This window comes from Drosophila mojavensis, unplaced genomic scaffold, assembly GCF_018153725.1.
Source record: "Drosophila mojavensis isolate 15081-1352.22 unplaced genomic scaffold, ASM1815372v1 contig_36, whole genome shotgun sequence".
In the NCBI taxonomy this organism is placed as follows: Eukaryota; Metazoa; Arthropoda; class Insecta; order Diptera; family Drosophilidae; genus Drosophila; species Drosophila mojavensis.
The window spans coordinates 12,528,432-12,552,026 of record NW_025318858.1 but is presented as its reverse complement, the minus strand read 5'-3'; the positions used below and the strand labels follow the sequence as shown (position 1 = coordinate 12,552,026).

At 39.0% G+C, this 23,595-nt stretch overlaps 4 protein-coding genes and 1 long non-coding RNA gene across 8 annotated transcripts; 3 read left to right on the top strand and 2 right to left on the bottom strand.

Annotated features, from left to right (window-relative positions):
• The first annotated feature begins 1,390 nt into the window (after positions 1-1,390).
• Positions 1,391-10,400, top strand: LOC6576618 (meiosis regulator and mRNA stability factor 1). Its single transcript, XM_002002571.4, has 8 exons — positions 1,391-1,746; positions 3,202-3,347; positions 4,487-5,402; positions 5,465-5,596; positions 6,552-8,402; positions 8,464-8,725; positions 8,910-9,703; positions 9,787-10,400. The coding sequence occupies exons 2-8, from the start codon at positions 3,328-3,330 to the stop codon at positions 9,982-9,984; spliced, it is 4,173 nt and encodes a 1,390-aa protein (XP_002002607.2). The 5' UTR covers positions 1,391-1,746; positions 3,202-3,327; the 3' UTR covers positions 9,985-10,400.
• Positions 10,401-10,683: 283 nt separating this feature from the next.
• LOC6576616 (congested-like trachea protein) lies at positions 10,684-20,847 on the bottom strand. Of its 2 annotated transcripts, XM_015165276.3 has the most exons (6): positions 20,757-20,847; positions 20,076-20,223; positions 19,579-20,014; positions 11,085-11,264; positions 10,932-11,010; positions 10,684-10,869 (listed from the first exon to the last, which is right to left on the bottom strand). In XM_015165276.3, exons 2-6 carry the CDS (start codon positions 20,202-20,204, stop codon positions 10,764-10,766), a joined length of 930 nt encoding a protein of 309 aa, XP_015020762.1. In that variant the 5' UTR covers positions 20,205-20,223; positions 20,757-20,847; the 3' UTR covers positions 10,684-10,763. The 2 variants fall into 2 exon arrangements, with proteins under 2 accessions (XP_015020762.1, XP_002002605.1); XM_002002569.4 differs by lacking the exons at positions 10,684-10,869; positions 10,932-11,010; positions 11,085-11,264 and adding exons at positions 12,076-12,417; positions 12,477-12,656.
• On the top strand, positions 14,169-18,426 carry LOC6576617 (leucine-rich repeat-containing G-protein coupled receptor 5). Its single transcript, XM_002002570.4, has 4 exons — positions 14,169-14,410; positions 14,498-14,819; positions 15,684-16,534; positions 17,464-18,426. Exons 1-4 carry the CDS (start codon positions 14,363-14,365, stop codon positions 18,256-18,258), a joined length of 2,016 nt encoding a protein of 671 aa, XP_002002606.1. The 5' UTR covers positions 14,169-14,362; the 3' UTR covers positions 18,259-18,426.
• LOC116803973 lies at positions 20,822-22,117 on the top strand. The gene is made up of 2 exons (XR_006357049.1): positions 20,822-20,911; positions 21,442-22,117. It is a non-coding gene; the product is annotated as an uncharacterized LOC116803973 (long non-coding RNA).
• LOC6576615 (mitochondrial magnesium exporter 1) lies at positions 21,598-23,558 on the bottom strand. Of its 3 annotated transcripts, none has more exons than XM_032729348.2 (5): positions 23,468-23,558; positions 22,663-23,174; positions 22,165-22,594; positions 21,933-22,109; positions 21,598-21,873 (listed from the first exon to the last, which is right to left on the bottom strand). In XM_032729348.2, the coding sequence occupies exons 2-5, from the start codon at positions 22,771-22,773 to the stop codon at positions 21,701-21,703; spliced, it is 891 nt and encodes a 296-aa protein (XP_032585239.1). In that variant the 5' UTR covers positions 22,774-23,174; positions 23,468-23,558; the 3' UTR covers positions 21,598-21,700. The 3 variants fall into 3 exon arrangements, with proteins under 3 accessions (XP_032585239.1, XP_002002604.1, XP_032585238.1); XM_002002568.4 differs by lacking the exon at positions 23,468-23,558 and adding an exon at positions 23,234-23,381; XM_032729347.2 differs by lacking the exon at positions 23,468-23,558 and adding an exon at positions 23,250-23,381.
• Positions 23,559-23,595: the final 37 nt, after the last annotated feature.

Genomic DNA, 23,595 nt, shown 5'->3' with positions numbered 1-23,595 from the left:
TAAGAAGAAATTATATTTATTATATTTATTATAATTCAGTTGTATTTATTAAGGTACAATTTTTTAGATAAAATGAAAATAGTTTTCTTATATATAATTGTGCTATAATATTGAAAAATTACCATTATTAAATATATATATATTTTTGCTTATTGTTTAGTATAAGACAGACGGCAAATAAAATGAAAAATAAATAAATTAAAAAAATCTAATAAGATAATTTTGATAAAAAGAATTAAGAACTATATATATATATATATATATAAATATATATATATATATATATATATATATATATATATATATATATATATATAAATATATATATATATATATATATATATATATATATATTATTTATATATTATATATTTATATTATATTTTTCTTAGAATTTAAAATTATTTTAATTTTTACTAATAATTATATTATGAGTTATATTTTTGTTCGTTGTTTATGTATAATTGATATTTCATGAACAATATATATTTGTATATATTTCCATATTACGTTTTGAAGATCTTCAAAGTCTCCTATCGCGAGTTGAACGGATGCCAACAGTAACTGCCCAACCCGACCCTAAAGACTGATAAAATTAATAAATATATTCATATACACTGTATATACATACATATGTATTTATTCATTCACTTAGAAACCACAATTTGAATGGCGAGAAATTCTATTATTCTAGAAACTTGTGCTCGTACCAAAGAGAGTTGTCAACTGAGATAGTTTGCTGGCATACCAGTTGGACATACTTGGGCCTGGTATGGGGGTAGATGATTAGCTATAATTAACTATTGTTTAAGGGGTTCAATAACACGTATTCTAATCGCATTTAAATTGGTTATATAATATTAGAGCAACGCCTACATTATATGCCTAATGCAAGAGTTACGTATATCTACATATAATATACATATAGGATGTATATGCATAGTTTTGCATCATATAAGCCTGCTTACCTGGCCGTTAAATATTTTAATTCAACTGGCAATTAAGGCAAATCAAGCGCGGCATATGCTGTTATTAGCAATTATAGAGGTCGGCTCACAGCTCACTGCGCGTAAGTGACGCAAATGCCCAGGAAAGTGAAGGGAACTTTGCTACATTTACCTATGCACATTAAAAATTCAGATATCAGATCAAAATACACAAGAACAAAAAAAAAACAAAAAAAAAAACTTTAAAGAGGACGCTATAATCGAACACAAAAAACGGTTCCGCATCTGGAAACCTGTGTAAGAGGCAGATTCCTTTCCATTTGCTCTCGATCGGAAGGTCAACTGAATCGTTACGCCCACCTGGCAACCCTAATTTCCCACTTCCAATCTACACACGTGAATCGTGGATCGCCCCTGACTTCGCGCCTTGGCGCCAAAGCTCCTTCCAAGCGCCTCAGTTGCCCTCGAGAGATATACGCGCACGCAGAAACGAAGCCCAGAAGCCACAAAATTTTGTTTGTCCTCAGTGTTATTTTTTTTTTTTAATTGAATCTTTTCTTTAAGAACACGCGGCTTAAGAGTTCTTATTATTCTACTTTATTTTTGTTTACTAAAATAATAATTTTACATCACAAAAGAGAGACTTTATTTTTTACTTGTATTTGTTTCAAATTTCTTTCGCATCAATAAGTTAACAAGTTCCAAACAAATATTGATTTTGTTTAACTATTATAAGTATTTTTAAACGATCCCGAGCTGGGTGGCTTTTTATTGCATTTCTGGGTTTTTCGCTGCACACGTGAGTATATGAACAAAATTACAGTGGTACGAAAGTGATTCAATTGCGTTTTAATTGCATGCTCAACGAAAACACGTGCCTTCTGATAGATTATAGCCTTTGAGCAATAATTAAACGTTAGGGTGAAAAATGATTTGCGTCAGAAATAATGTATAGCCTCAGCTAAGTCATTTCTATAATTGTTCAGTTCTCCATTATTCTCCATTAATCTCCAATATTAAGAATATAATTTTAAAATATATATTTTACTATATTATAATTCATTCCTTTAAATTTAAAAAAAATTCGTTTAAATTAAAACATTTTATAGGGTATTAGTTGTTGGTGTATGCCCATTCTCGAATATGCAATTGTCGCTCAACTCTGTAATTATTAAATTATTCCATTAAAAGTGAATCAATCAATCTAATGCGGATCAACTTGTATTCTATTTAAATTGCAATTACAAATTAATCTCGTCACACTGTATATCTGTAACTGTATTCATACACAGTTAACTGTCTGGCAAACTGTCATACTAATCTTTTGTTTCGTATAATTGCAAAAAAAAAAAAAAAAAAAAGTAGAATGCACTGGAAGCTCGTACACTCGATCTCTCCATCTCTGCATATTCTTTGCACTTACCCTTTCTCACCTTACTCTCACTCTCTCTCTCTCTTTTGCTCTCTCTCTCTGCCTCTCTCTCTCCCTGTTTCCCATCGTTGCACTGTGTTGACATTGGCTATTTAATTAGCACCACAAAGCCGGTTATTTATTCCCTTTTAGTTGAACGTATTTCATGTTTTTATTGATTTTCATTTATTGATTTCCATTTATATTTAATATAATAATCTTTTTATTGATGTGCTTGAGTAAATTGTTTCATTTCAACAGCTTATTGCATACATCAAGTTTCTGTATATGCATTTCAGATTCGTAAAATTTCTCCAATCACAAATACTATGTTAAAATAATAAATCTGATTGAGCTAGAACTATGGAAAGTCATATATCAAATCCAACCAAAAGCTAACTGGATTCTTATCTACATAATAGGCTGAAAATTGGAATTTTGTAATAGTATACCATACCATACAAGATATCATAAATGATCTCGATCTTTAGTATATCTTTTTATTCCATATATTCCATTTCATTTCCCATAAACTCTCTCACTCCAGCAACAATTCCCAGGGTATATACTAGTCATGCACCCACTGTCAATCGATCAATCGGATATGTCTTAATGGATGTGCCTATGCAAATTGTATCGTGTTAACTCTTTTATAGATCTTTGCAGTCTCCGAGAATTAATGAATTAGATGAAATGTTTTTCATTTGCTTTGATTTAAATTAGAACCAGAACCAGAACCGGCACCGGCACCGTCACCAGAGCACAAATGGAACGCATAATTCCACATGCATATAAATATAATTCAATTATTGGGGATTTTTTATTTGTGCTTTCAAATTCCAGAGAAAAACATCAAACGCGTGTCCAGCAGGTGCCAAGCACCGGCATCGATAGATACTTTGAGCTGCCTGCTAACATAAGTCCAGAGATTACAATTCCAATTCTAGTTCCGCCTAGAAGCTATACGAAATGACCGAACGTTTGTACAGGTAAGTGTGACTCGCATTAGTTATAGAAACTTTTACCTGCAAAGGGCACACTTGTTTACAATTTTCAATTGATCTATGTGACGAATTTTGTAAATATTCTCATTCTATTTGCTCTACATAATATTATAATACCACATTTGTTGTTCTCATATAGGTATTAAGGTCTTAACTTAATTGGCATTACATTCCTTACTACTTACTGATTGAAAAAAAAAAATATAATGGGCATTTTAATATTGTTATTGATATTCGTTTTTCTTTACAGAAATTATGTTTTTATGTATATTCATGAGAAGAAACGTATTAGGATGGGCAGAGTAATAAGTAAATTTAATTGCGCTTTTGAGGAGCTTATTAAGGGCTTTTTAAAGATGCAAAGAATCCGATGAAAAAGAATATATAGATATTTAATATAGATATAATTATATCGTGAGAATAAAAATATGTACAGTTATTTTATATAATTCGATTCTCTGAGGAAAATACCGAACCGCACTCAAACATAAAACTTTTAAAATGATATGATTCAATTGAGAATGTGGAGAATCGATTAAAAGAGCGCTCTTTCCTTGAGTAGGATTCTGAATGCAAAGTAATTCACAACAATAAAGCTAAAATTTGAAAATCGCATAGAAAGGCAACTCATGGCAAAAGTAACTGACAACAGAGCGGATTTGTTTAGTTGTTTAGTTGATTTGTTGAACACTTTTCTATAAGGTTTACCTCAGTTCATAAAAATAATGGTACTGCACCAAACAATACTAAACAAAACATAAACCATATGAATTCAATATTCAATATTCTAATTGTTGAAGATCATATAAAAAAAAATTGTTGATAATATAAATAATAAGTATTTATGTATACATACACAAATATAAATTACAAAAAAATAAATTTTTGTGTGTCCTAAAAGAATTCGAATTTTCATAAGTTAGGTTTTTTTTATCTACTTCTACTAGGTTGATTATTTTGTAGGATATGTACACAAAAATTTTTTTTTAAATCTCATTGAATTTTGCCGTCCAACATTATACCCTAAATACTTCCCTCATAAGATCTCAACATATCTAAATTTTTAAAACTATTATCTCTGACCCACTCATTCTGTCACTTCTAATCTCTCGTGTCTCTCTCAGCTGGTCGGGTGATGCTGGCGCCGAGAATCCAGCCGCTGCCTACTATGGCGCCCAATCGCAGCTCTATCCGACGGCTCTGTGCGCGGACTACAACAACAATGCCGGCATTGGAGGTTTGCGCTATTTCAATGGACTGCCCGGGTATACGGCGCCGCCCGGAATGCTGCCGCACAAGTACACGGGTGGGCCGCCCATGCCCAGCCAGCTGGAGGTGTGCCAGTACGCGCATGCGAATGGCAGCGCCAGTTGCTACAATCGCAATCGCTATATGCCCTACAATCACAATCGGGCATGCGCGGCCGCAGCTGCTATGGCAGCGGTCACTGGTCACCCATTGATGACGATGGCGCAGCCGCATCATCAGCAACAGCAGCCGCAGCAGCAGGGGTTGGGCTTGGGTCCAGGAGGTATTGGGGGTGGAGCAGGTCCAGGTGGAGCTGGTGCTTATGGCGGTGGTTATCCGCCAATCTTTGCGCCCATTTATCAGCAGCCGCAGCAGCAGCAGCAGACAACTCCACTGGCCACGCCCACCAGCAGTGGTCCTTTGATGACGCCCACCGTGAGCATTGCAGCCAGCAGCGCCGCTGCCACAACTGCAGATTACGGCTATGGCAATGGCCTGATCAACACCATGGCGCCCAGCATGGCGGCCATGTCCTGCTCGGGCGCCTCGACCATGTCCACCAATAGCTGTGCCAGCAGCTCCAACGGCGAGTCGAGCACACCAGCTCACACCTTTGCCAGTGTGACCGATCCCAGCGATGCGGTCACACTGCAAATCACCAATCTGGACTACTCGCTGGATGAGACCAGTTTGCGTAACTTCCTCATGAATCAGCTGAAGCCCATCACGCCGGTCGTCTCGCTCAACTTTGAGGCGAGCAGCTACGCCAAGGTCACCGTGCCGGATCTCTATGTAAGTGCTGGAATCCCTAAGGAAATGTTTACAATGTATATATATTGTGCCTTCCCCTCCAGTTCGCCAAGCAGGTGGTCTCCAATTTGCACCGCAAGAAGATTGGCCACAAACGCATGCTGGTCAGCTACACGCGCGACTCCTCCCTCACGGAGGTCAACACGTTGCGCTGCCAGGTCGCTGGTCTGCTGAAGGTTGGTTTACTTATAATATAGATCTGATACGATCTCCATTTTAATGATTTTCTTTTACATAAATTGCCTTTATAAAGCACCAGGTATTTTCTATACTTTTTATGTGTTTCCTTGAAATTATTTATTTTTAATTTTAGTACGTTAGTTCATTTTATTTGGCTATAAGATTATAATACTTCTTTACCGCTTTTTAAATTCTTGATTATTATATTATTATATCATATATTATATTTATACATTATTTCAAATATTAGATAATATATAAAGAATATTTTTCCTCCTGATAGTAGACAGTTTATATATTCTATAATTTATGACAATTCAAATGAAAGAATACAGATATCTTTACAAATCTCACTCTTTCCCAATTCCATTGATTCCTGAGCTCCCTTTCAAAGTGGAACAAGTTCTCGCAGGCTTTTGGGTATCTCTTCCCATTAAAAATGGAACAGCTTCTCACAAAGGGCTCTCTAGATGTCTCTTAGTCGGGCACACCCGTAGCACTCGTACCTTTTTCAAATATTTCTATTATATTCCCAACTTTTAGTATCATAACTCCATTATTAAACTTTTTCCGCTTTCTCATACAATATATTCTATAATAAAATATTATAATGCTGATTTTCCCACTAATTTGTATTATAAAAATTCCCAAAACCATTTTTTTTTTTTTCAACATATTATTCAATTTTTTTTTATCCTTCCTTGATAAATTTTTTTTCTTTTATTTACAACATATATGAAAAATTTCTGATTCCATTTTTCCCATTTTTTCCTACTATAAAAATTTCCTAATAGGTTTTTTTTTTACAAAATATTCTTTAATTCCTGATTTCATTTTCCTCATGAATTTCTACTATAATTTCTTAATCTTACTCCCTATCATTATTATACAAAATATTCACCTGTTAATCTTTTTTTCCAATCAATCGATTCCTCCTCGATTTCCCTACAGGACGTTCCGTATTATACATTGCCCATGTATAAGTTCCGTGAGCTGTTTCAGTCGCGCTTCAAGACCTCAATCAGTGTCCTGGATTTGTACAAGATGCAGGATATCTGCACCATCAATGCGGGCAGCAATGAGGACAAGTTCATTAGTCTGCAGCCGGAGCTGGTCAATACGCTGGAGAGTTCGCCCCTGATGGAGGGACTGCAGCATAGCGTGCCCTATTGCACGATCCATTTTAAGCGCGAGCAGCACAAGGGCTGGGCCGAGCAGGAGATCGAGCCGTTGCCCAATGTGTGCATGACTATAGCCGAGATACAGCAGCTGATCTATCCGCTGTTGAAGCACCATCCGGGCGACATACCCGTCGCCACTCTGCTGCACTGCATCGAGGGTCAGCTGAAGGTGCAGATTGCCGCCAACGAGAGCGGCGTCAATCTGGAGCACCTGGTCTGCTGTGTCCAGGGCATACAGATACAGGTGAACAATTTCGGCATCAAGATTCTCGGCTGGCTGGAGCTCAACAAGGACCTACCAACGGCGGGCAGCACCAGCAGCAACACCAACAGCACCAGCGCCAGCAGTAGCAGCAACAACGGCAACAACAACCTGGCCAATGTCAGCCTGAATGGCAGCGAGCGTGGAAATGGCAATGGGAGTGGAAATGGCGGCTCTGGCGGCTACTTCAAGAACTCTGTGGCCGATCCGCTCTTTCAGATCTCACGCGAGGTCATCGAACTGGTGAAGATGTCGCCCAAGTCCACGATGAAGTTCAATCGCTTCATACCGGCCTATCACAATCATTTTGGCAAGCAATGCCGCGTGGCTGACTATGGCTACACGAAGCTAATTGAGCTCTTCGAGGCGCTCTCCTCGGTGGTCCAGATCATGGGCGATGGCGAGAATCGCCAGATAACGCTCACCCATCGCACACAGATCAGACGCTTCACCTCGGATCTGTTGCGGGTGCTGCGCGCCAATGGCAACAATTCGGTGCTGCTGTCCCAATTGCCGGGCATCTTTGCCCAGACCCAGAATCGAAACTTTGATGTCACCGACTATGGCGTCTGCGACATTGTGGACATCTTGGACGGGCTGGTCAACAGCAACATTGTGGTGATCAGCCCCGTGCAGCAGGGCAAGGATATCCTAATCTCGATGCCAAAGCGCAAGCAGACCAACGCCGAGCTGGAGAAGACCTGCGTCTTTGCTGGCGAGATGGTTGAGCTGTTCCAGAACGCACTCCAGTACACCATATCGTTCCAGAAATTTGTGCGCTCCTATCACTATCATTTCGCGTACCAGTGCCGCCTGAGCGACTTTGGATTCGTGAAGCTGGCCGATCTCATGGACGCCATACACGGCGTCGTCGAGCTGGAGCTCTCCAGCGACGAGGACAAGAAGATTGTGCTGTCGCCCAAGGTGGCGCGACGTGTGTTTGCCGAGCAGTGCGAGGATCTCATACGCAACGTGACGGGCAACTCCACGAACTGCATGAAGCTGGAGCAAGTTTTGAAGCTGCACAAGAAGAAATTTGGCTATCAAATGCTGCCACAGACCCTAGGCGCTCCCGACATAGCCAGCGCCATTGAGCTGCTGCCCTATGTGGAGCTGGTCAACAAGGATCAGGCCACCTGGCTCATATGTCACAACGACGATGTGGAGTTCCGTCAGCTGTGCTATCGCGCCTGCAAGCAGCTGCTGCAGCGCGAGGCGGGAGCCAAAACAGCCAGCGGAGAGTCCGCACCGCCTCAGCTGGAGCCACTCAGCCAGGCGCAATTCCTGAGCGATTTCAATGCCAAGCACAAGGCCCAGCTGACTGAGTCGGCGCTGCGGGCCATGCGACATGCCATAGAGGTGAGCTAACAGACTCTCCATGAATACACCTACTTGTATATAAACATATCTATACTCCTAGATCTATGTGGAGGCTGATCAGCCTTGCGTGCGACTCACGCCCTTCATGCGCTTCCTGGTGTCCATTGTGCGCCTCCTGGAGCAACGTCCCAGCATGTATCTGTACGAGCTGAAGAACAGCCTGGACTGCGGCCTGAGCACCACCTTCGAATATGGATTTCCCAACTTGTATTCGGTGATTGTGGCGCACGATGATCTCTTTACAATCAACATGGGCGCCACGCAGGAGCGCAGCGATGTGGCCCTAAATGTGAACTGCGAATGTGAGTTTTCTCTTCTCTTCTTTTTTTTTAAAGACTAAATTTAAAAATTTATACAAAAAATTCAAATATTATTAAATTTGATTCTTAAATATATGAAAAAAAAAAATATTTAAATTTGTGTAAATTTACAAATTTAATTTTACTTACAAGCATCTATATATTTATGAAAATCGGTCTCTTACAGTACGCCTTGGCTCGGGTGCCACACACCAGCATCTGTTTGGCTCACTGAAGCTGCCCTATGCCAAGCACAAGGCACAGCGCAGCGCTCGCACACCGCTGGGCGAGCACAATCGTCCGGCTCCGGCACAGGCACCGCCACCGCACAAGACCCGAGCCATTGCCAACGAGTATGCCGGCAACATGGGCAGCGTGTGCAATGGGGCGTTCAAGCCGCAGGTGTCTGTCAACAGCTTCCAGGCATATCAGGAGCAATTGGCCGCCAACTCCAAGTGCTCGCCGCCCAGTGCCAACAGCTCGGTGCTGTCGTCGACCATGTTGAACAGCTCGTTGTGCAGCAACTGCAGCAACAAGGAGAATTCGCTCAATAGCTCGCAGCAGTTTTATCACAACAGCAGCGGCAGCAACAACAGCAACAGCAGCAGCAGCGGCAGCAGCAGCAGCAACAGCTCCTTCAATACATCCTGTGAGCTGAACAACAGCTTGTGCCCTGGTGATGTTACCTCCAGCACGGCCATCACGCAAGCCATGCCCTATGCGCAGGCGGGCAAGCTTTGGTATCGTCGTCAGGCGAGCTTCTATCAGCAGCAGCAGCTACAGCAGCAACAGCAACAGCAACAGCAGCAACAACAACAGCAGCAACAACAGCAACAGCAACGCCAGCGCCAGCAACAGCAGCAACAGATGACGAACTTGTTGCCACATCATCTGGACTCTGGACGAGATCTCTATGATTTGAATGTGGCACCGATTAGCTCCTGCTACGAGCCACCCAAGCCCGATACGCCGCCATCTGAGGTAACTAATTAACAATAGCTAAAAGAATTTGATAAATATTTATATATACACTCTCCATATAAATTCATGCTCTTCTGCACTAGAAACTGCCCTTCTGGATCGATCCCATTTGGAGCAACCAGTCGCAGCAGCCCAAGCAAAATTCGCTCAACATTCGTCTGCCAGAGCTCAAGGCTCCAAATGTCTTGCCCATGCTGCTATCGCCATATACCATATCCAAGCATGTGAATATGAAGCGGCAGATGTTTAACTTTGATAATCACGATCGCAAGATCGCCTAAACATAATCATAATAATAATAGTAATAACAATAATAATAATCTCAACTTAGATCTTAAGTGCCAAGTGGAATAGTAAAACTTTCACTTTTTCATTCCTGGTGGGTTCCTGGTGAGCCTTGAAATTGTTACAATTTGATTTCATATCGATAAGCAAGATGTTGTCTCTATTCAAAAGAAAAAAGAAAAAACACAAGAAAAATATTCCTTTAGCTGTAACGCAATTTGTTAATGCCATTCTATTGATACTACGAGAATTACGAGGATATATCCCATAAGATTGCTTTCTTTTATAAATTTGTTACACGGATCACAATCAACACATTTTGTATTTTAGTCCCTAAGCTACAAATTGTAAATTGCTCAAATTTGTTGGGTCGAAACGTTAGAAAAAATATATATATTTTTTGATCGAGTTATTGAAGAGATTTTTTGTGAAGAAATGTATGGGGTATATGATTCTTAAAGAGAGATTTTTTGTTTTACATATTGTTGCTTGGGACGACAAACTGAATCAAGCTAGTCCAACTGTCCTGAGCATAAGTATAACATCGTTTAAACTATAGCTCAGTTTTCTATAAATACAATTTAAGAAATATCCTCTTGATTGAACGCAGATGGTTCCCGGTTTTGATTGATAGGGTATCGTTTAGTCGAACCAAATCGACAAGAGTTTTCTTACAAGTTTAAGCTAAGTTTTCATTCAGTTCATTCGCAAACTAGCGTTTTTTTTTTTAAGTTTAATTTAAAAATAATTTCTATTAAAATTGCTGTAAAATGTCTTAAAAATTTGGCGCGACGTGACGAAAGATTGCGTTGGCGAGCTCAATTCCAAAGAAGGTCGCCGCATTTGCCGGAAACGCACGAAGTATAACGGGTGTAAAGCCACTGAAAGCATAATTAAATACAGTTATACATAGCATTAATAGTCAGTAAAAGTAAAAACAAACCGATATAGTGCTGAGATGCCATCATTTTTCCTTAGATCTTTAAAAACTGCCCTTATGCCATCAAACGTGCCATCGGGAGCTGATGGAGTCAGATTTCGATTAGATCAAACGACGACTACGACTTCTATTGATGGAACTACCCTCCAAACTTACCAGATTGTAAACGACTTTTCAGCACATCGGCCGGCATACCGCCAATCCAGTAAAATATGCCTGCCATGCCACCTGCGATAATAGCCGGAATCAGATCAACATTTGGCCGATTGAAGCGACGCTTGTACTCGTCCGTCATGATCTCATAGCTTAGAAAGTACAGCCCATTGGCGGGTATATCTGAAAACAAATTTGAGCTTATATATATAGAGTTAAAAATCACATGTCAAGAGTGTTAACGAAATTATCGTGTCCTACTCGTGGCATAGCTAACCAATCCAGCAATAATATAATTGCCATGCGCTCGTTGCGCTGATGATGTGTGCTAATAACGTGTCGGTGTCGATTAGATTACAATTCACTTTACCGTATAATATGGATATGCAATAAATGCAATCCAATTAATGTTGACTAATTGCTAGTGCTACACGAGTCGAAGACAACACGCGCTGTCGTTCGAGCCAGTGGCTATCAAACTGAATTATTGCCTCTCAAACTGTTTCTCATCAGTTTCAAATTAATTCAGTTTAACATAAAATTGCTCAAGTATGAAAACAGCACAGTGCTTGCTAAAAGTACACTGCCACTGCTTTACAATGAAACGTATATGTGCTACATGTTTAGCCATAATTTGTTCCATTACTGTTTATCAATTAAAATATTTGATTCAACATTAAACTTAAGACTTTAAGCATTTTGCTTTTTGTTAAGATATATACCTATATATATTTGATTAATATATATATTACATGTCTAAAATTGTATAAAAACCATTTGCACTTTGATTTTCTTGAAATCTTACAAAACAATTAAAAAACCCGCTTGAATTTTATGCAGATTTTGTTTAAAACATACCAACGCAAACAGTTAACACTGTCTTACATATATATGTTTATATATATTATATACATATATCAGACCTGAGCTTAATGCTAAATTTAACTTATATATAAATTGATTTCTGTATACATTTCATTCAAGTACAATCATATTGAAAAACAATTCTCTTTTTATTAAATTTACATAATAATTTTGCAATAACAAAGACTAACTGACACTTAACTTTTAGCTTGAACATTACTTCAAAAGGAAATCCCTGGGTCTATCTACGATTTGAAAAATATTAACAATTAGAAATCACTTTATTAGAAATTTGGTGCAACCAAATTGAAGAATTTGTTGGCCAGCTCAATGCCAAAGAAGCAGGCAGCATTGGCTGGGAAGGCACGTATCATAATGGGCGTAACGCCGCGATACAGAGCCAATGGGCCGTCCTTAACAATCAGATCCTTGAACACGCTGCGCACGCCGTGCTTGTATGTGCCCTCGGGTGCTGCAACGAATTTTGATGAAATCAATCGAATCAATTGATATTATATAATATTTACTTACCCGATTGCAGACGACTCTTGAGCACGTCGGCGGGCATGCCCAGAATCCAGTAGGCCATGCCAGCGGCGCCGCCCGCAAATATGGTTGAGGCAGTGTTGATCTCGCCCGTCTTCGAGTGGGCCTTGGCCACATCCTGTATGTACTCGTAGACCAGGAAATAAAGCCCGTTAGCGGGCACGTCTGGAAAAACACGTTCAACAACAGCTTAGTAATCGTATATATGGAATAATTAATATGTATAAATATATTTCTAAACTTTCTCTAACTACTTAACTTACAGTTAATGCTTACTTACAGCTCAACTTAATTTATTTGATATTTCTTGATTCTTGATTCTTGTTCTTGATTCTTGCTTGGCTTTATGTTCTGGACCTACGATGGGGCTGTGGGAAATAATTGATATCTTGCTATGCGAAATGCGCGGCGACATCAACGGCGCCATAAATATCTTGTTTATTACAATATAGTAAATCCGACTGAACTATATACTACGACAATTACAAACGCACACACACACAAACACAGTTGAGAGCACAAACACACATTAATGGCTCCGCACATTGTACAAAGAAAAACATAAACAAGTTACAGTGGGTTTGAATTGTAAACAAAACGCAAATCAATTTGAATAACAAAGAGATTATCGTTGTTAATTTTATATATTACAGTTTTGTTTGCTTATATATTAAAATTAATCAAACAAGTTTAAAGCAAGATAAATATAACAAAAGTATATATTATATAATTATAATTAATTGCTTATTGATTTATTTGAATTCTTTTGTAATGGTTTATTCTTTGAAGCATTGTATTTCATTATATATTTCATATATTTATTAATAATATTACAAAAATAATTGATTTAATTTTTGTTAACGTGTCCATATATATGTTGATTTATTTATTTTATATTTTTAATAAATTAAATTTATTTTATTCATTTATTTATTTTTTCTTTTTGCTAGTGCGATTTATTATAAATTGACTTTAATTATTTTATATTAATATTTTTTTTATTATATATATAAATTAATCTTTTATAAAAGTGTTCATATTTCAATAAAATGCAAATTGTTTACATATTTTTATTTAATTTATTTAAAAGGCAATACTTTCTTTATATTTGCAAGGAATTTTAAAAAGTAAGATAGATCATAAGATGTATTATTATATTTAATTATGTTTATTGATATAGGTTTATTCGCATTCCGATTTATTTTATTTTTATTTATTTTATCTACAAATGTATTCAAATTTATCAAAAATTCAAATTCAGATTTTATGATAAAGTATTTAATTTATAAAAGAGATTATATCTAAAATATACATGTGTACATTTTTATCTAACCAATATCCCAAAACGGAATCTAATTATTAGATTTGAAATAGATCGGTATTGCTAAATATTTGAAAACCAATCAAATTTGGGCTTTTAGATTTTTTTAAAGAAAAATAGAGAAAAATACGAATTATTATAGAATTTTGTTTCATCTCACAAACGCGACCTTGTGCTCATTGGAAGATGTGGAGAAACTCCTCAAACCGACGCCCATTATATACATATACAATATATGCATACACCCACATACATACACAGACGTACATATATTAATATAATATAATAAAAAAAAAGTATTATCGAAGAAGGCCTTAATCTCAAATATGTATTTCCGTTAAAAAGATTATACATAAAAAAAAACTTATATGTATATGGAATTACAATAACAATAGGGAGTTCAAATATGTTTTCGCTCTCAGTCCGATGGGAACCATGAGGCTGCGTTTTAGTATATGAACGGAATTCGAGGCAAGTGTACCTGCTTGGGCTTGAGGAATAGAGAAGTCATCACGCCAGCGCTTGCCAAACTGTGCGATAAACGATAAAGATGTTATCGGTGTCGCGTCTGATAAAAGTGCTAATCGTGCTGCTGCTAGTGAGTGACCCCCGAGCAATACTCAATAACGATATGATATGAAATGATACACATATAATATATATCGTTAAACTCTGCATACAATAGTGCTGCCAGCTACAGTCAGCCCTGCCACAGCTGGACCAGCAACCGGAGGCAACTGTGGAACTAGACGTGCTGAGCTGCCCCTCCAGCTGTGTCTGCCAGTATGCCGCCTTCAATGAGCTGCCCATCGCACGCTGGGTGAATCACATGACCAACACGGACGCTTCCGATGATGCCTCCGACTTCCTTCTGGCCACACACATCAAGCTGGCAACATGTCTGCTGCAAGAGGAGGGCGAGACACAAACGCTGTTCAGTGCTTTACCCATCGACCTGCAGGCTCTAATCCTGCTGCATACGGGCAGCCCAGGAAGCCAGCTGACAGGTGAGTCCTAGCGTTGCAGTCGGGCATTACCGACTGCAGAACACTCATTTAAGTCGCAATTGCTGCCAGATCTATTTTTCTATTTACCACGCCCCCAACTAATATCAATCAATAAAGATGTGAACAACAATTTAGACATTTTTGGTGCCTTTTTAGAAGGCGTCTAAAGTAAAGTAATCGTACAAATTATACGCTATAATATTGTGAAAAGTACAGGGTATTCTGAAATGTGTCAAAGTCGATACAAGCAGTGTAAGCTTTCGTAATCAAATATAAGCTTTGAGATGAATTTATATATATAGGATTTAACATGTAAAATTTCAATACTGAAACAAAGGTTTAATATCAAGCGTTCAATACTAATACAAAGCCTGTGATTCCAGCTTAGACTTAGACACCAAAATAAAGCTTGAATATTTGGACAAAATAATAGATTTATAGAATTAAGATGGCAAAACATGCTGAAACCTATTATTTGGAATTTACGAAAATCAATAGAGTTTAGTTAATAGAGTTCTTTATTTTGACAAAACTTTTTAATCTTCAAGAGTTTTTAATAATATAGAATATTGAAATATAGTTCTCGAAGCCCTAATAATATTGCCTTAAGTTTTTACCTTTAATATACCAACAGTTTATTAAAGCTTTAGCTGGCCTGTATTTTATTATTCATATATTATTCAGATACATAATCATATCATTTATGCAATTAAAACGCCTAAATAAACCACGAAAATGAATAGAAATTGATGCATTGCAAAAGTCTAAAAAAAAACTTATTCTATCACAAATTGAAATACTATTAATATTTGGATTAATCCGAAGCGTCAGCAAATGCTAACACATAATAAATTGCGATTGCAGTGAATACGAGCAGCTTGCGTGCCCTCAACCAGCTGAGCACTCTGGAAATACGCGGCTCGGGCACCACCACGCTGAACATCGATGAGCCACTGGAGTTTCTGCAGCACGCCAACTTCGAGCAGGTCAGGTTGCAGGCGAGCGAGCGGCTGCAGCGGCCGCAGCACTCGAAGCTGCCCAGCGACAATTACGAGTACAAGCCGCCCAGTGATATGGCTGGCAACGAGGCCACGCCCAAATACCAGCTGAAATTCGAGCCAGAGGCCGCCGTCGAGATCATGAGCTATGCGCAGTATGTGGAGCGACTGAAGCAGACGCGCATGCCTAGTTTCTGGGGCTGGAGCCAACTGGAGGTGCTGCGCATCCACAACTGCCAGCTGAGCGAGCTGCACTGGCAGATGTTCGACGGCCTGACGCAGCTGCATCACTTGAGTCTCGAGCGCAACGGTATCGAGGAGCTGCAGCCGTTCGCCTTCAGCGGAGCGCCGCACCTGAAGAGCCTCTCGCTGGCCCACAATACGGTCGCACGCCTTTACTACCTGGGTCTAGCTGGACTCCTGGAACTGGAGACCCTCAATCTGGCCGACAATCACTTGGAGCGCTTGAGTGAGTCGAGCTTTCCGCCACTGCCGCGCCTGCTCAAAGCTGATTTGAGAGAGAATCCCATCATGTACATATTGCCGGCGACGTTTTGGGTGATGAACGATACGCGCGAACTGCTCCTGGGCAGCAAGCTGGCCGCTCTGGAGCTGCGCAGCTGGAATAGCTATGGACAGTTCGATTCGCTGCACAAATTGCGCAAGCTGAGTCTGGGCAATGTGACGACAGCCAGCTTGGAGCAGGGCGTCTTTAAGGTAAGCAATTGATAAACTAATACACAGGTTTATTATTTCAGAACCCATTCTAAATAAAATATGAGGTTGTTAAAAATATATATTCAAAAGGCAACAGTAGAAGTGAGAAACTCCGATAAATTATAGACGAGTCTCGATAAGTTCTACTGCGCTAAATCAAAAATCACAGTCAGTCAAAAAAAAAAAAATTATATTCCCTTGAAAGAAATTCATTCTCAATAATTCTCGATAATTTGATTGTCTATGTAAAACGGAAAAAATTGATCCCCTTGCCATTTCGAATTATCGGGATTCTACTGTTTATATATTATAGATTAATCGATTAATTCTTGTCTATCTGTCTGCCCAACCCATAGATTCGAGAATCTATGATAGCTAAATATTCGAAAATTTGTGGAGGTCTCCAGGGCAGCATTTTTTCCCGACAGATCTGGCTTTCTTCAAAGTTCGTCTCCCTGCTTTTCCATCTATATCTAGTTTTTTGTGCTTTGAATAATCCCCATATTTGTTTCAAGAAACCGATAAGAATACCTATTTCAACTTTATAGAATATCACCTTTTTTTCAGTTATTAAATTATGTCCCGTACAACTTCTGTGCTACAGTCCCCATATTTTATATTTAGTTTAATTTTTATTTTCTACAAATTGTATTTTATTATTATTTTTTTCTCCCATTGAGTACGATTTCAAATTTCATCAAATTCCTTAAGTCAAAGGTCAATGGCAAATATACCTAAAATATTTGCGGTTCTTTGATTTGACAAATTTTTTTTGCTGAAAGCTTCATTGAAATCCGTGCCAAGAGGTTCTTAAACAGGGTACCTGCTAGTCGAGAGCCCCGACTAGTTTTCATACTTTTTTTGTATACCTCATGTGAAAGTAGAGTATCAAGAAACCCCGCTACATAGCTCCAATCGTCTCTCTTCAGGGTCTTTATGCACTAGAGCAGCTAACTCTGCGTGGCAACATTAGCAGCGTTCAATTCGATGCATTCGCTGGCATGGAGCAGCTGCGCGAGCTGGACCTCAGCCATTGCGGCATTGTGGAGCTGTCGATGGATGCGCTGCTCGGTCTGAAGTGTCTGGAGCAGCTCAATTTGGCGCACAACAATTTGACGCATGTGCCAAACGGCCTGCTCGACGATCAGCTGCGGCTGGAGGTGGTGCAGCTGCAGGGCAATCAGCTGCGCACGCTGCCCACCAGCTTCTTTCAGCAGCCGCGTTTGCGTGTCGCCCGGCTCGATCAGAATCCGTGGCAGTGTGACTGCGACATGAGCAACTGGCTGCCAAGGCTGACCAATGTGATGCGCGGCCCCAGCGTCGAGCGTTGTGTGCGCGACATCAATGGCGAGCCGATGCTCTGCCGGCATGTGGCCAGCTATGAGACGGACAAGAAGCTGGTGCCGCGCTGTGCCAACTATAATGGACGCAGCGTCTACTATGTGCTACGCAGGCAGCTCCACTGCGGCGCCCCGCTCATGCTGGCGCCCTCGAGGGGGCACAGCACACGCGGCCTGCCCCATTGGCGTAAATTGGAGCTGCACCAACAGCAGCAACACAAACTCGGCTCCAAGAAGAAGCAGCATTCGCACAAGAAACAACGCAAATCACATTTGGCCCAAAGAAACAATTTGGAGCATATATTGAAGGAACAGCAACAAAAGCAACAGAATGAGGCAACCTCGGCTCAATCTGATGGCCAGAAAATGTCTAATGAGATTTAATAACAATACCAATACACACACATACATACACACAAACACACACACATACGCACACACTCGCACTTAGTTTAGCTTTAAGTCGAATTCCAACAATTATCAATGTTTAATACGCCTACAAAAACTAATTAGAATTAATAAAATAAATGATTAAGTACACATCGACTGAAACCAAACGGAGACGACGATTACAGCTTAGCTCTACGACTATAGCTTCAACAGAAAATATAATTCGAACGAACTGATCATATAGAAGACGTTACAGTTATCCAATAAGTATGCTTAGAAGATTCTGATTTGAAACGGATTTCGTTATCTACGACTAAAACACTTCAACCGGAAATATGTTTTTGACGGAATGTACACATCCAAGATTAGTGCACTTTGAGTGCTCAGTCGAAATGGTTGATTTTTATGGGAGGTCTCTCGCTCTCTTCTCATATACATATGTAAATATAATACATACATATACATATTCTTTACGGAATGCAGAGATTACGATATACATACATATATTCTGATCGCTGGAGTCACAGACCGGACACGAGCAGACAGACAGACGGAGAAAGCTACATCGACTCATCTTGCCGTCTTGATCAGGAATATATGTATGTATACATTATGAAGTTCGTCACGCCTCTTTCTGCATTCTACATACCCTTGCTCAGAATCATTAAAGGGATACTTTTCTGTGTTGCCATTACAAAAAGTGGTTCATATAAGAACTAGAATTTTCTCTGAACATTCATTGCTATGGCAGATTATATATAATATAGTATGAAGTTGCTTATAAAAGAAATGATTGAATTTAAAATCAGGTTTAAACTGAAAATTCCGAACACAAAATATAAAATTGTAAAATTGAGGAAATTATCAGTTTGATAATTATTAATTAAATGCAACAATTGACGGCAGGTTTCTAAGGTTTTTCATACAAGAAACTAATTAACTTAACATAAGATAATTCCAATTGAGACAGATAAATAATAGTTACAGTTAAAAATTGAGTCGACTGTCGATTTTAATCAGACATAAAACATATTTAAAACAAATATGAATGCAAGATATATAACTATAAACATAATATTCTGTTTATAACTCTGAAGAAATAGTGCTATAAAAATACTCAACTGCTGATTTGAATTAACAGCGAAAAATTCTTGATAGAATTATAATGCAGAATTTAGGAGTATATGGGCGCAACATAGGAAAAAAGTATATCAAAAATATTATATAAATATATATCTTTTCCTCCTAACTAGGCCTTTTGACTTCCATTTAAAACAACTGTGAATTTCTCTTATAAGCGTAGTTCTCACTTACCCCTGAGCATCGTTGCGCAGCTGCCTTTGAAAACGCTGCGCAGACCGCCCTCCTTATACAGTTTGCCAGCGCAGTCGATCATGCCGGTGTATTTCTTTTCGCCACCTGGGCCAGTCCCCTGGGTTTGCAGCAGAACTTTGATGCGTTCGCCGGGCGCCATGATGAACGTGGAGAAGAGGCCAGAGAACGAGCCGGCGACAAAGATTTGCGGATAGGTAAGCTTTGAATCCTCACCGCGCTGCTGCAATCGCTTGCCCAGCGCATAGCCGGCAAAGCACATTGCAAATATAGGCGCCACGCCAGTTAGCGGCGCTGACATGCCCTTGTACAGCCCCCGGAAACCTTCGTTGCGTATGGTCTTGGTGGCACAGTCTAGGGTACCGCTATACATGGGCTTCTCTCCAGGCGCTGGCCGTGGCATTGTTTGCAAACGTACCTAAGCATGCGAGGGAATATCCTTATTAGTCGACTATCAATATATATTATGTTATACTTACCTTAATCGTGTCGAGGGGGTGGCCTGAGAGAACATTGCATATGCCGCCAAAGCCGCCAGTGATGAAGGACTTCAGCGGATTAGCTTTGCGTTCTGCAGGAGCATTTTCAACCTTCTCAAGGGTTGTCATGACTTACGGATTTGTGAGTCTGTAAATGGAAAGTGTTTCAATCAGTTTTTTTTTATAAATAAAATATTATTGTGATTGTTTAGATAGAATACATATACAATATGAATTTAGAAAATAAATAAATAATCAATAATACAAATATTTGTATATATACAATATAATTTTAAATAAACAAACAATCAGACATCTCTGCTAATGAGACTAAATTTATACAAAGCATTTACGAAATGCCAGAGATCACCTATATTATAATATATAAGTTTTTACTACAAGTCAATCATGTAAAGGTAATTATACAATTAGACACAATTACGACTATACAGAAAGGCTTATCACCAGCCACAGACACGTCTGTAAGCAGATATTTCAATATTTCAATGAAAGGGTTAACTGGAATTTGCACTCTGCGTGCAATCACATTGCTTAATCTCTACTGGTCATTGTACGAAAACTGATAAGGATTAGACAGTATTAATGTGCAATCCCCAGACCAACTAAAGCCAACAGTCAAAGCTGCCTTCAATGAGGATTAGTAATTCCCGTTACACATACCTGACTGCAGATATACGAATGAAGATGTTCAAAAACAACGTCGTGGCGGCAGTGCAAGTGCGAGCGAGAGCGAATGAGTAAGGCGCAGCAGAACCTGTTGCGGGCAGCAGTACAAGATGTCGACTGTTTTGACTTGGAGAGCGGCACCTGTGTAGGTGAGCATTGAGTGAATTGGTTATATTGTTATCAATATTGGAACGAACACATTGGTGATATGGCTACGTACCTAGGAGAACTAAAATTTGCTTAATTAAGGCTGCATTGCCGGCACCGAGGTTCAAAGTCCGCTATCTTTGGCAGTTTGAACCAGACAATCGCATCTATTTTTATCTAAGCATCGGCGACCTTTTCTATTACAGGCAGCTGCTTTCTAATCGCTGCATGGAATTGTTTTACTCTCCAATCATTAAAAACTCTGCTTTAATTTTTTGAATTTACCCAAATCTCTATGGTTTGTAATTTTGTGTTCTGCAATTAAAGCTAGAGATGAACCAATCGAAAGCTACACAGACAAATAGGCCTATAAAAAAGCCTATGTCAAAAAATTGTTTTCTTTTAACAAATCAACAAAATATTAAATTATAATATAAAAAGATTGTTTAGACATATCTAACGCACTGAGAATTGTTAAATATACTTAATTATTTTAAATTATATAGTTATTATTTTGCTCACACTGTTATAGACACGAACTTTACGTGGCACACGAAAAGCACGAACCGGTTTCATCTCTATTCGAATGCTCTCAACAGGGGCTGCCAACTCGTGCTTAAATATATCTGTATTTACACAGCTGTTGGCACCTGCCCGGCAATTCAAAATAAATCTATATGTATGTATGTAGTCTATCAAAATATATACATTTAATTACATAATTTGTTAAGTTATACAATAATAAAATTATATAGCGTCTATGTGGCCCACAGGCGTTAGACCCCTATTGTCTAAAATGTTAACAGATCATTGGCCAGCTCAACGCCAATAAATACCGCTGCGGTTGAGGGAAAAGCACGTATTAATATGGGCAGGACACCGCGATACAACGCCTTGGGTCCCTCTTTGGCCATCAGTTCCTTGAACACGCTTCGTATGCCATGCTGATAGGTGCCCTCGGGCGCTAAATGTTAAATGACAGTTAGCATAGTACTTTAAAGACACATAATATCATTTACTAACCCGATTGCAATCGACTCTTAAGTACATCAAAAGGCACAGCCAATGACCAAAATGCAATGCCAGCCATGCCGCCAGCAAATATGGTCGATGTGGGCGTTATACTACCTGTCTTTGAGTGCCGTCTAGCCAAATCTTGCAAGGCCTCGTATATAACAAAATAGACACCAGTTGGTGAGTCTATAAGGAATAAGAATATCAAATATATACAGATCAACAGCAATCTCTGACTCACCTCGCAGCACACAAGCACACGTGCCCTTAAAGAGACTCCGTATACCACCTTGCCTATAAAGCTTTAGTGCGGTATCTATTAGACCATTGTACATCACTGGCCCGGTCACCGGTTGGGTTTGCAGCAACACTTTAATGCGATCGGATGGCACCGTAACCAGAGCCGAGCAAACGCCCGCCCCAGCGCCGGCGATAAATATTTGTGAATATGTGAGCTTAACGTGTTCGTCACTCTGAAAGAGCCGCTTCCCAGCCGCATAGACAGCAAAATCTACCGCATAAATGGGCGTGACACCTATCAAAGGTGCTGAAATGCCTTTGTAGAAGCCTCGAACACCCTCATGACTAAACGTCTTCACAGCACAATCGATGATGCCTTTGTATTTGGGCGGCTGACCAGCTACGGGCAGCGGCATTGTCTGTAGTCGCACCTAAAAGTAAATACAAATAATAAAATAAAATAAGAAATAAATCAAACCTATTGCTTTAAAAAACGTACCTTAATTGTATCTAGCGGATATCCTGTTAGCACACTGCATATTCCACCGAATCCTCCAGCTATAAATGATTTAACAGGATTCGCTTTGGGGTCGCATGTCGGCAATGCCATGACGAATTTATAGTATTTACGTAAACGAATCCAAAATATCGTCAGCCAGTCTTGGGATGATTACTGAGTAATTGATACATGCACGTGTGGTGAGTTTTGTTTGGGTTATGTTATCAGTGAACTGGTCTGCTGCTGCTGCTGCTTAATGATGATAATCAATTTGTGGATTTCTTTGGCGAGCTCAATTTCCATTTCGAATTCACAGCAGCACATCCAGTCTTATCAACTAAAACCATATGTCGAAGCGCAAACATTTACATTTGGCCAAAATGTTATTAACAGTGCAGATAAATCTTATACTGTTACAATAGTTTACTCATATTTCAGTGTTATGAAATGCATTAAATTTATTGCAGACTTCAGTTTGGCAAAGAACCGTTTAATATTGGAAGGTAAAAGGCCTGTAATAATATAAAAACACTATAACACAATCGGAATAAGGAGTAATAAGTTCACTAACAACAATCACAGCTTACAGCGGTGGCTTGGCAAGACCCCAAGCGAATTTGTCGTATTTATGCTAACATATTTTAAAAAGAAACAATTTTGATATATTTTTCAGAAACAATAAAAAATTAAGAACATGTTCTGTGAAAATTATCATTCCGTAGAGCAATTGTGTAATTATTATATACAGTTGTCTACTTAAAAAACATTACTATATTTTTATATTACATGCATAACCGGCTCTTACATTTATAATGTGTACATCTGCGTTTTAAAAGAGTTTGGAAATTTTAGATTTAAAATGTCCATTTGCCAATTGCTCGATATTCGCCTACTGCTTATCGATAACTGTAATAAAATTGACATTCACAGCGA